At 40.8% G+C, this 13,347-nt stretch overlaps 1 protein-coding gene across 1 annotated transcript in view; it reads left to right on the forward strand.

Annotated features, from left to right (window-relative positions):
* The window catches only part of NUP37 (nucleoporin 37), a 47,359-nt gene extending 34,863 nt beyond the window's left edge, over nt 1–12,496 (forward strand). The window contains exons 6-10 of the mRNA XM_026657468.1: nt 3,594–3,684; nt 7,422–7,603; nt 9,966–10,016; nt 10,615–10,708; nt 12,020–12,496. Of these exons, the coding sequence (XP_026513253.1) occupies nt 3,594–3,684; nt 7,422–7,603; nt 9,966–10,016; nt 10,615–10,708; nt 12,020–12,133 (532 nt within the window). The 3' untranslated portion in view covers nt 12,134–12,496. The remainder of the gene's footprint in view (nt 1–3,593; nt 3,685–7,421; nt 7,604–9,965; nt 10,017–10,614; nt 10,709–12,019) is intronic.
* Nucleotides 12,497–13,347: the final 851 nt, after the last annotated feature.

The following is a 13,347-nucleotide window of genomic DNA, read 5'->3' on the forward strand; positions in this document are numbered from 1 at the left end:
AGAATGGTAAACCACTGGCGACATGGTCAAGTCGAGGCAATGAGAATCATCCTTGCCCTGTCCTGATGTATGTTTTTCATTACCTTCTGGAGCAATGGAAGGGGGCTAGGGGAAGGCATACATCAAACCGCTTCCCCAGTGCAAAAAGAAAGCATCCGAGAGGGACAGTCCATTCCTGCCTGCTTTAGAGTGGAAGAGACAACACTTTTTGTTGGACTTTGTTGCAAACAGGTCCACATTTGATCGACCACAGCTGGAGAATATGGTCTGAACCACCTGATCCCTTAAGGACCATTCGTGGATCTGAGAGCTGTCTCTACTGAGATGATCTGTGACTACATTGTCAGATGCAGGGCCACAGTATAAATGTTAACAGAGGGTCCTGTGGCACCTTTAAGACTAACAGAAGTATTGGGAGCATAAGCTTTCGTGGGTAAGAACCTCACTTCTTCAGATGCAAGAAAGTACTGTACTGCAGTGGAAGAAAGTACTGTACATTTCTAAACCCTGGCTTTTTGGTGGAAGAAACTAAGGTGGTGAGTGCCCTCTGCCCCCTATATAGCCTCACTCTCAGGCCCTCAGAATGTTGGTGACACTGAGGGGAGGGGTAGGGGGCACAAGAGCACTCTAGCTGACACTGGTCATTGTACCTGTGGAGACAGGTCAAGACACATCAACTCAAAGCGGCACCAGACCCTGCCAGAACAGATGCAAAACCTGCAGACATATCTCCACTGCTACAATGATCAACATCCCCCCCACCCACCCACCCACAACACACCTTTCAGGATCCATGGGTCCTACACATCCCTATCACAACATGCGGTATACGTCACCCAGTGCACTAAATGCCCTAATAATAACGGTGTGGGTGAAATGAGACAATCACTAGGCTGTCCAATAAACTCTCACAGAAAACATGATAAAAGACCAAAACACTATATCATCTGTGGGTGAACGCTTCCCCCCCTCCCACCCCACAAAGCAATCACTCCGTATCTGACCTTTCAGTCCTCGTCTTCAAAGGAAACCTGCACAACATCTTCAAAAGATGAGCCTGAGTGCTTAAATATATAACTTTTCTAGATATTAAAAATCATGGACTGAATAGACACACTGAGTTTATGGCTTATTACAATAATCTGTAACACACTTAACCCTTCCTCCACTCCACCCCACCCCGCTTGTTTTTGTCTCCCCCTCTCCTCCACCCTCCAACAGACCACTTCACGTTTAATAGTCCCTGGAAATGTATTAACTACTTAAGCTAAACAATCTGTTCCACCTTGTATTTAGCTGTGACAGTGCAATTCCCAGACCTGAAGAAGAGCTCTATGTAAGCTCAAAAGCTTGTGTCTCTCACCAACACAAGTTGGTCCAATAAAAGATATTACCTCACCCACCTTGTTTCTCTAGGGTAAGATACAAACTCAAAGACAAAATTATTGAATGCTATAAAAAGACTTGTACAAAAGAGGGGAAAAGATCAGGAGCTGTGGAGAAAACAGTAAAGGGAGAGCAAAATTTTACTTCGGCCAATTTGGTTGTGATAACTGATTGACTGACTGCAATCCAGTTTGGCCAAAGCTTTGATTTTTTACATGTTTGTTGCGCTCATTACTGAACCACAGAGAACTAGTAAATGAGTACATAATCAAATACATATGTAATTGTAAATGGTCATAAATAACCTTGTCCCAATCCTTTTAGTCAAAAGGAACTGTTTTGTACATGCTGCCTATCTGAGGGTAAATCCTCTCACTAAGTGAGATGGCCTCTATTGTTATGCAGAAAAGAAATGGGCAGAAGAGATGGCCATATTGTTCTCCCATAGGACTCATGAAAGATAACGTGCCTAATCCTTCCATTTCAACATAGAATAAACCAGATACAAGCACAGCACTTTGCTGTTTACAGAGTAAAGGAGAGAGCATAAATTTGTCTCCACACCTAATAACCTCATTCACAGCTGGGAAGAAGACACGATGGCATGCTCCCTTAGCCAAAATGATTCACCATCCTCAGTTATATCGTAATTCTCTCCCACACAGTAAATACACATGAAAAGTGTTGATTTGACTTGGAATATCTACAAGGCACAATTTCTGGCAGTGGAAGAAAGTACTGTACATTTCTAAATTACCTAATCAAGCAGATATTCCATTTTTTAAAAACACTTGTTAGTTTTTTAAATAAAGACACTGATCCCTCAGGATTGGAAACCCTATGATTTCTACAGGGAAAACAAATATTTGATCTGCTGTGGTTTGGCATAGGAAGCTAACATTGTTCACTAAATGTGTTTACTTTACTTCATATCTATTTTGTCTAGACTTGTGATGCATTATTTGAGAGTGTGTTGAAATCTCTTACATTTAAAATGTTAAGCACCCTGGAAGTCAGTGAAAGTTCCCCTAGAATAAACAATAAAAGTGCGTAACTACTCAACTCTAAAGACTATATAGAGCATTTTATTTAAAACCTTATGAACTGCCATATTTCTATAGCCTTATGCATATGTAAAGAATATACATATCCACACAGTACGAACTTACTGTTTTAATGAGTATAGTTTACAATGTAATGTCACCCCTATATAATTGAACTATTTATTTTGAAGAAAAAGAGTTTTTGCTGGGGCAGGAGCTTTAGATATCACCCTGTATTGTGAAAGCATCATCCGTGTTTCATATACAGTAGAACCTCAGAGTTACGAACATCTTGGGAATGGAGGTTTTTCATACCTCTGAAATGTTCATAATTCTGAACAAAATGTTATGATTGTTCTTATAGATTTTCATAGATTCATAGACTCTAGGACTGGAAGGGACCTCGAGAGGTCATCGAGTCCAGTCCTCTGCCCTCATGGCAGGACCAAATACTGTCTAGACCATCCCTGATAGACATTATCTTTCAAAAGTTTACAGCTGAACATTGACTTAATACAGCTTTGAAACTTTATGTGCAGAAGAAAAATGCTGCTTTCCCTTTATTTTTTTAGTAGTTTATGTTTAACAGAGTAATGTACTGTATTTGCTTTTGGGAGGGGAGGAGGTGTCTCTGCTGCTGCCTGATTGCTTACTTTTGATTCCAAATGAGGTGTGTGGTTGACTGGTCAGTTGGTAACTCTGGTGTTCATAACTCTGAGGTTCTACTGTATAGCACTATAGGGTTATTGCATGGAGTGGCTCCCAAATGATGGTTCAGGGTGGGTGAGGGTCAAGTGGGCTACTGATGATAAGATAACACTTCCTTGTTTCCATCCCCTAGTTAATTATGGAGGGAGAATGCTTGAATATAGGAAGAGAAATTAATAATGTACTACCTTTGTGTCTCCTAAAAATTTCATTTTGACATCTGGGTCTCACCCATTGAAGTACTCAGCACTCACAACTCCCTTCAACTTGAGTGAGATTTTTAAGTGTTTAATACCTCTCAGTATCAGGCCTTCTGTTAGATACCTTTGTGTTCAAAAGATGGAGTATAGATACCAGATCTCATCTGGTTCTGGCCACCTCTCTGTCAGCAGGCTAAGGCTGGAAATTAATGTTTTTACAAACAGCAGTAAATACTTTTTTTTTCTTTTTTATTAGGGTTTGGGACTTGGAAGGAAATCAAAAGGCTTATTTTGTTCTACGTTCCCCTGGAATGAGTGTGTGCTGGCATCCTGAGGAGGCTTTTAAGGTTGTACTTCTGCAGCTTATTTTTCTTAAACCAGTATGTAAATGTGTGTTGCTTTTCTAAACTATAAAATTCTGAAGCTATAGTATGACTGGAGTTCGCTGTAGAAGTACATTCTGTGTTTTTCTTCATTATCAGCAGATTCTATAATTGGACTGGTTCTTCTTCAAGTAGTGTCCCTTTGGGTGCTCCACTGTAAGTGTCTCTGTGTCCCTGCGATGCTGATCGGAGAACTTTGGTAGCAGTCTCCGTCTGGACCGGTGGAAGCTTCCTAAAAGTGGGGGGCCACCGGCACGCAAACTGTGGCCCTGCCCCCTCATGCCGCCCCTTCTCTCCAAGACCCTTCCCTTGCGCTGCCCCTTTTCCCTGAGGCTCCAACCCATGCTCGCTCTTCTACGCCGCCCCCCCCCCTTGCTTGCCCTTACAACTGGTAAAAAACGATGGGGCCATAGCCACCGGCCCTCCCTGTTCCGGCACCTCTGGTGTCCGTTCAGCCCGCGCATGCATCGCTCCCTTCCTACCACAACGCTGGCTAGAGTGCACAGGCGATCCCTCCTCAGTTCCTTCTCAACAGCTCCTGGCTAGAGATGGAGCTATAGCTGTCCATTTCTGGATTGTTAACTCGCTTAAAATTGCTAATTGTAGCTTCTTTTAAAGCCTCTTTTTCTTTATATGCTTCATTTACATTTTATTTTGGCCATTGCCTTTTCAAAAAAAAGAAAAGAAGAGGACTTTGTCTTCTGCTAACCGCTGTTGGGAAGTCCCCAATGGACAAGAGTATGCCCGGCTCCCCAGGCTTCAAAAATTGCCTCAGTTGTAAGGATCTATCACCAGTGACTGACAGACACTCGCAGTGCGTTCACTGTTTGGGAGAGAAACACATTCCACAGAAGTGTGGCTTGTGTCAACAACTGAAGTCCAGATTCAGGAAAGACAGAGAACTGAGGCTCAAACTCCTACTCATGGAGTCAGCCCTTCAACCTCTGGAGTCCCAGCAGGAGCCCTTACCGCAACCCTCTACTTCGAAGGGAGGTGAGCCCAGGGAGACACCTGCGAGCTACTCACATAAATCTTCTAAGAAAAGGGCATAATCTAGTGATACTTTCTGTAGCAGTTGTCCCTTTTGTGGTAACGTAGATAAATAGCCTGGGATTTTAATTAATTTTGATTTCTCAACACACCTTCCACATTCTCTTCCACATTTGGGAAGAGGTTCAGATCTCCTATCTGAGGTCTCTCTTTAATGGAGCACAAAATCCACCAAGTGGCTGTCACAGCATTCCATTCTCCATTGGAAGGTTTCTAAGTATTTGCTCATGCTGCAACTTCCAGATTCATCATTCCCAAATGTCAGAGAGAGAATGCCAACTTGGGATTTGAACTTAGTTCTTAATTCTCTTATGAAACTTCCCTTTGAGCCACTAGCTACTTGTTTGCTTTTAAAACTTTCCATGGAAACCATCTTTCTAGTGGCAGTTACCTCTGCTCAAAGTGTGTGTGAATTAGGGGCTTTGATGGCTGACCTGCCTTATACTGTCTTTGAGGTAAAGGTATACCTCAGACCACATCAATGCGTCCTACCAAAGTCGTTTCTGACTTCCATATCAATTAGACTGTTCATCAGCCAGTCTTCCACCTTAAACCCCATCAGAATAAGGAGGAGGATGCCCTTCATGCTCTTGACATTAGGAGAGTGCATATATTGGATGGTACTAAATCTTTTAGAGTCTCTCTGAGACTAACCGTGTCTGTCGAAGAGCTAGCAGAATGCCAGTGTCCACCCAGAGATTTTCTGGTGGGTTTCCGGCTGCATCCTCTCCTGTTATGGAGCTGCTAATGTGCCGTGTCCATCTAAGGTAATAGCTCATTCTATCAGATCTCAGTCTACATCAGTTCCCCTATTAAAAGATGTTCCTATAGTGGAAAGCTGCTATGTGAGTCTTCGTTCACACCGTCTTGAGATACTATGCCTTAGTGTATGCCTGTAGACCAGATGCTGCCTTCAGTTCTGCAATCAGTTCTAGGCCAGATTCTGAAGTTCCTACCTCCTTTGGAGGGTACTGCTTGAGAGTCACCTGAAGTGGAGCACCCATAGGGGCTCTACTGAAAGAAGGAAAGATTACCTACCCTTGTGCACTAAATGGAGTTCTTTGAGATGTGTCCCCTATGGATGCTCCACTACCTGCCCTTTGTTCCCCTTTGCTTCAGAGTCTCATCTTTATGAGGCTTTTGCAGTAGAGAAGGAACTGTGTGCAGGTCGTCCACCACAGCCCTGTAATCCCTTGGCATGGGGCACAAGGGTTTCTAGAACACATGTGTGAACCAGACAAGCACTGCTGTTGAAAATCTTCAATCAAAGATGCATGCGCACCTCAATGGAACACCCACAGAGATGTACATCTTGAAGAACTCCAGTTACTGTACAAGGTAAGTAACCTCTGCTTTCTGAGCTCTGATAACATTTCTCTTTTGTTCAGCCTCAGTTCCCACATAGAATGACTTTGGTATTCCCTGATCATTATGAAGCAGATCACAGCTTATAATTCAAATCACTGTATTATTATTAGTGTTATTTATAGGGCAGTTGATTAATTGCAGGTAACTCATGCGATTAACTAAAAAAAATTAATTGTGATTAAAAAATGTATTGTGTTTCATTGCATTGTTAAATAATAGAATATCAATCTAAATTTATTAAATATTTTTGGATTTTTTCTACATTTTCCAATGTATTGATTTTAATTACAACACAGAATACAAAGTGTACAGTGCTCACTTTATAAGATTTTTTTTATTACAAATATTTGCACTGTAAAAATGATAAAAGAAATAATACACCTCTACCCCAATATAACGCTGTCCTTGGGAGCCAAAAAATCTTACCGCGTTATAGGTGAAACCACGTTATATCGAACTTGCTTTGATCCACCAGAGTGTGCAGTCCCGCCCCCCGGAGCTCTGCTTTACCGCGTTACATCCGAATTCGTGTTAATTCGGATCACGTTATATCGGGGTAGAGGTGTATTTTTCAATTCACTTCATACAAGTACTGTAGTGCAATCTCTTTATCGTGAAAGTGCAACTTACAAATGTAGATTTTTTTGTTTTGTTACATAAATGCACTCAAAAACAAAACAATGTAAAACTTTAGAGCCTAGAAGTCCATTCAGTCCTACTTCTTGTTCAGCCAATCGCTAAGACAAACAAGTTTGTTACATTTATAGGAGATAATGCTGCCCACTTCTTATTTACAATATCCCCTGAAAGTGAGAACAAGCGTTCGCATGGCATTTTTGTAGCTGGCATTGCAAGATATTTACATGCCAGATATGCTAAACATTTGTATGCCCCTTCATGCTTCAGCCACCATTCCACATGATTATACTGTTGCTGTGCGTACATGGAAAAGCCTATAGTGCATCATGTGTAGCATGTGAATTGATAGATGTCAGCTATTTATATTAACTGACATTTATATTTTCTCCAATACCCACTCATCTCAGAAAATTAAATACCAGTGGCTGGGTTGTCATTTTGTTTTAATTGTTGCCAGAATGTTAAAATACATGACCACTTTCACCCCAAAAAGCTGGGTGTCACACCTTCCATTCCTGTTAATGCTTTGTTGCAGGAGCACTTGGTTTGCTGTGCAGTAATAAAGATTTAAATTATGGCCAAAATTACAAAGAATGCAGTTTACAAAAGTCTGAGTAAAATCCATGTGTTGCTTTCTTTTGCAGTTGATGGTAGCAGAGAAGAATGGAACAATACGATTCTACGATCTCATTACCCAGCAGGCCATTCTATCTCTCCAGTCTGAACAAATGCCATTGATGTCCGCACATTGGTGTTTAAGAAACACCCTTAAAATTGGAGCAGTTGCTGGAAATGATTGGTTAATCTGGGATATTACTCGCTCCAGGTATCATTGTCAAGCTGGGGAAGACTTCCCCACACCATCTCTTCCATTTGCATGATTAGGGATGATATTTTTGATAATGTTTTATTTAGCTAAGTAGAACTTCATTATCGTTATAGCCAGTGCTTAAGGCCCCAGTTTGGTGAAGCTTTTAAGCACATGCTTAGATGCTTTGCTAAATGGAAATGAACTGGGGCTTTAGTGTCTAGCATTTCTATAATAAACCACTCCCGCTCTCTTCTCCAGGGAATTTATGACTTTACCATTATATTTCGCAAACAAATTCTTATAATGATTTCTTTTTAAATAGTGTATAATGCACTATTTGTTTCTTCAGCTAAATTGCTGTTACAATTGAAATGTTGGTGGAATTGAATTTAGACTAGTGCCTTTTGATGAGTTGAGGGAGAAAGTAGGGGTTTAGAAGGATTAAGAGAGTTTCCTCAGGTTTTCCCTCCCTCTTCCCTGATAGGTTTTCCCTTTCTTTCCTTCCTCTTCCCAACAGAGACTCAGCATCTGGCCTACCCATTCTTTCAGCTGAGTAGGGTGTGACCTAACTGGGCCTGTCTAATCTCAAGAATGATATAAGCTTCCCCTCCCCAGCCATCCAGTCCATTCACATGTTACACTATTTTTTAAACATATATTTTACTATAAGTGTTAGGACTGTAGCGACTTCTGATGATTGTACCAAAAGCAAAGTTCTTTTACACAATTAAAATTCTGAAAATAGAGAATAAATGGAAAACATATGTTTAAGATTTAGAAGATGACAATTCCTTTGGAACTTCTATGTGAAAATTGAACTTTATGGGCCAAATCATGCCATCCTCATTCAGGATGGTGAGTGTTTACTTCGTTAAGCATATTCATTGACTTCAGTGAGACTACTTGTGCAAGTAAGGCCCTGGTCAGTTAAATGGGACTACTTACAGGTCACAAAGTTAAACGTATGAATTCGTCTTTGCAGAATCAGGGCCCAAGTTGTTAAGGTTCAGGAGTGTGCTGTGCCTTTGACCTTTCTAGTGGCACCTCTTTAAAGTGATAGGCCCACACCTACACTTTTAGAGTAAAACGCCACAATTTGCCCCACTTTTAGACTCGATCACCGGTTTTGTTCATCCATTACATTATCTCACCAGAACCAACTGGCTTTGGCCTCTGCTATCAACTTCTCTCCAGGAGCTGTAACCAGCTGGTAAACACAGTGACAGAGAAGAGCTCCTTCAAAACCAAGTATTATTTATTCATCCAGAGAGAAAAGTGTTAAATCAACAAATGCCTAAGCACATATTGTCTTGCATAAATATAACATTTGCTTCACACAAGTTGGTAGGCCTTGGGTTCTCCGCCTCCCGCCCATTCTCCTGGGTACCATGTTACAGTCTTCTTTTCTTCAGATCCTCAGTCTCCCCAAAGGCTCAGCTTTTAAACAAAGAACTTGAAAGCGGTTAAGAGCTCTCATTTTAGTTTGTGTGGTCTCCTTAGATTCAATTGATTTTTTTTTTTTTTTTAAAGACACATTAGATTTTCTTCCCCTCGTAGTATCACTACAGGGCATAATTACAGCCCTTCGAGGGATGCCAGCATTCTTTCACCCCCTTTAATCAGTCTTTTGCACTCCACCTTTTAACAAACTGCCCTCTACCAACACAGCCAACTACTCCATGAAACCATCTCTGTGTATGGTGGAGGAGGGAAATAATCTGGTTAAGGGGGAGCGTGCAGAAATGGTGACAGTGGGGCAGAATTAAGGTTGTAGTGCATGGTCTGTTGCACATGGTAATTGTGGTAATGGGGTGTGCTTGTGTGTGGAGGGATAGGGGATGTGTATTCTTAGGTGGCTTAACTTTTCACTTCCTTGTTTTTCTAGTTTTATAATGTACATGTAGCAACCCAAACTGCTTCACAGCATGGTTTTTCGTATATTAATCATATTGAGGCCTCTTCTAGAGTATAGGCACTAATATGTCTTGAACAGAGAACTAGGAAAATCTTTTAGTTTCTGTGACAAACTACAACCACCATCCACAAGACAAATTCTGTAAAGCCTGAAGAAAATTGTTAAAAACTAAAAGCTCATTTTTGAGAGCTATTGCAGCTTTCATCTTTTTCCCCCTTCCTCTCATCCAGCTGTACTACTTTAACCTGTCAAAACTCACATGTGGAAAACAATATGAGACATGACCTGATTGTCAAAATAATTTTTGTCTGTCAGTAGATGTTTTCCCACCCCACAACTTGAACCTGCTACTCTTTTAAATGATCTGTACTTTTTGTCCTTGTGATATGAAGTGAAGTGTATCATTTCCTATAGTTTGTGGAATGGATGCTTACTCAAAATGTCTTTTTTTTTTTTTTATAGTTATCCACAAGATAAGAGACCTGTCCATGTAGATCGAGCCAGATTATTCAGGTATAGTTTGGGGAAGGGGGGTTATAGTAAATTAATTTGAAGAAAAATTATATTAGTAGCCTGTTTAATTTTAAAAATCTCATTTTAGCAAGTGTTAGTTATTGTTTCTAGTAATGCCTACAGTGTGTTGCATCTTGTAGTACAGCAATGTTACAAAGTGAAAGAATGTAACAGTTTGTATGTTACTAATTGATGGGGCTCTACACAAGTGCAGGGGTCTGCCTGCATGTACACAACTGTGGGATTGTGGTCCCAATTCCTTCTAGTGTTCGTGTCTTCTTTCCATCAATAGACTGTTAGCTTTTAGATAGCTCTGTCCTGCAAGATTCTAATCTCATTGGGAGTTGAGAGTGATTGGGACTTGGCAGGATAGGGTCCTTAATGTATAACACATTCATTAATTCATTTTTAATTCACGTAGATAGGACTGAATGGGGTGTGTCTTAAATATAAAGTATCTCAGTGCATGTATTTCACAGGTTTCAGCAGAATTTAGGGTGGCTTTGCGCAATATTTAACTGCAGACAAAAAATCAGATTTGCGTATGCTCATGATGGTATAACACATGTATTTAAAAGCACCTTGGATTTATTCATAGGTGGTCCAGAGTGAATGAAAACTTATTTGCAACCACTGGCTATCCAGGAAAGATGACTTGCCAGCTTCTAGTTCATCATTTAGGACACCCTCAGGTAAAATTATACAATTCTATGTTTTGGGTTGGATCAATCCATTCTCTTTAAATCCATGTATAAACAGCTATACCTTTAAAAGTTCATCAAGATCATGTAGAAACTGTTACTACTTCATCTTTTCCATGCCAAAAGTTACCAGAGAAAAATCTTAGAACACTCTCAACTCTTGGTTTTGCACTTTTTTTCCACTCTTTGTAGTTATAATAAGGCCAAATCAGAAGGTTCTGATACTTTATTATGTTTAAAATAAGCTTATTTACAATTCTCTGTGTTCTGGAAATATGTACAAATAAAATGTATGTAAGGTACAAGGAGGGACTTCCTTTTTTGTCTTTTAATTACCATGGAATTCTCCACTCCATGTAATAATGACAGAATCATCATTAGTGGTATTAAAGGCTCAAGAACAAATTGGACAACCATAGTTTACAAATGCAATCAGATGATTAACTGTGGTGGCTTTTTGTCACATCTATATTATTGAACTGATTAAAGTTGAGGCTGGAGAAATACTATCCCAGGGTATGATATTGGGAAGGATGGTAGAAGAAGAAGAAGTCGTGCCTTTGAAGCACTAAGCAAGGATCATCAGTCAAATCAAGTGGGCATATGCCACACACTACTTTTTGTACAATTGCAAGAGGAATGAGAATCTGTTGATCTTTGTTCTTTCCATCATTTGTCTCTGTGTTTTCACATGCAAGCATTAAGACTGTTCAGAATCTTAGAAAATATTAATTGTATCTGCTTTATTAAGGCAACTTGAATCATACCACTTTTGAGTTTTATTTGCATTCTGCAAGGTACAAACTAAATAACCTATAAGATATCCTATAGTATTTTGTAATTCAAATGTATTCCAATTCTCTAATAGCACAGAGGAAAGGAGGTTTTATATTAGGCAGATTTTCACTGTCTTGGGCACAAAAAGCATACTATTTCCAAACATACTAATTGTAACCTTGAATAACAGCAGATTTTACTAAAATCATCTGGGGTGTGGAGACAGCCTTTGTAGATTCTCTACAAAGATTCAATTCTATCACTTGTAGAACATTTTGCAGTATTGTATTTTAACAATATGCGTACAATAGCTGACAGAAATAGATAGTAGGCAGTGAGATTTTTAATTTAAATACTTTTTTTTTTTTTTAAGGAATGGTGTGGTGGTGGTGGGGTTGTTGTTTTTTTTGCAAAAGTCTCACATTTTAGTTGCCTATTGAACTTGTGATTGCATATTTAGCTCTGGTTTAGTAAATATCTGTATGATATGTTGAAAAAAATATATATTTTTTTTTATTATTTTAGCCCATTCTTATTGGCTCTGCGGCTGTAGGATCTGGTTTGACCTGGCATAGGACTCTTCCATTATGTGCAGTTGGTGGAGATCATAAACTTTTCTTTTGGGTAACAGAAATGTAAAATAAATGTCTGTTCTGATTATTAAATTCTCAAATATTGTCCCTTTTTGTAGTAAAAAGTGAAGAAATCTAGTCATTCTTGTATATTAATATTTATTGGAACAAGAATAAAATAACCAAAACACACAAAACTAAACTTAAATCCCTTTTGCTTGTTTTTAGATGACAATTATAACAAGATTTGTTAAGGCAGATACTATGTTTCAGACAGTGGTGTGACTTTCGTAATAAAACATAAGTATCTTTTTTCACAATATTTGTTGATGAGATGTTTTTTAAACAACCTTCTTTAGACCAGTAGTTTTCAAACTTTTTTTCTGGGGACCCAGTTGAAGAAAATCGTTGATGCCCACGACTCAATGGGGATGAGGGGTTTGGGGTGTGGGAGAGGGCTCTGGGCTGGGGCAGGGGGTTGGGTGTGGGGCGGGTCAGGGCTCTGGGCTGGGGGTGCAGGCTCTGGGGTAGGGCCAGGGATGAGGGGCTTGGGGTGCAGGAAGGGGTTCCGGGTTTGGGGGGGGGGTTCAGGACTGGAGCAGGGGGTTGGAGTGTGGGAGGGAGTCAGGGTTCTGGGCTGCGGCTGGGGGGGTTGGGGTGCAGGAGGGGCTCCAGGGCTGGGGCAGGGGATTGGGGCATGGGCACGGATTTACCTCCAGCGGCTCAGTGGCACAGCCGGGGTGGACCGCACTGCGCCACGGAAGCGGCCAGCAGCAAGTCTGGCTCCTAGGCGGAGGCACGCAAGCACTGCCCCCTTCCTCTTTTTCCCCCTCTCCCCCCCCCCGCCTCGTTCCCTTTGGCCGGTTCCTGGCCAATGGGAGTGCGGAGCCAGTGCTCGGGGCGGGGTTTGTGCACGGAGCCCTGTGGCCCCCCTTCCTAGAAGCCAGACTGCTGCTGGCCACTTCCAGGGCACAGCGCGGTGTGGAAACAGGTAGGCACTAGCCTGCCTTAGCTGGACAGCACCACCTGTGACATTATTGACGTGAACTGTGACTGTGTAGATCATTGTTGCAACCAAGGTCCTATAGTTGCACCAAATCTTGTACAAAGGAGGTCAAGTAAGGCGTCTATGGAAAGGTTGTAATTTGCTGTTTATGAGTATGCTGTCTGTAAGTGTGTATCATTTTTGTATTTGAAGTTATGAATTTTGGCTATGTACTTGTGTTTGATTCTAAGTAGCATCAGTGAAGCATTTGGTCAGCTTCTTGAGAAAGGACTATT

The sequence above is a fragment of the Terrapene carolina genome, unplaced genomic scaffold, assembly GCF_002925995.2.
Source record: "Terrapene carolina triunguis isolate 2854851 unplaced genomic scaffold, T_m_triunguis-2.0 Scaffold247, whole genome shotgun sequence".
In the NCBI taxonomy this organism is placed as follows: domain Eukaryota; kingdom Metazoa; phylum Chordata; order Testudines; family Emydidae; genus Terrapene; species Terrapene triunguis.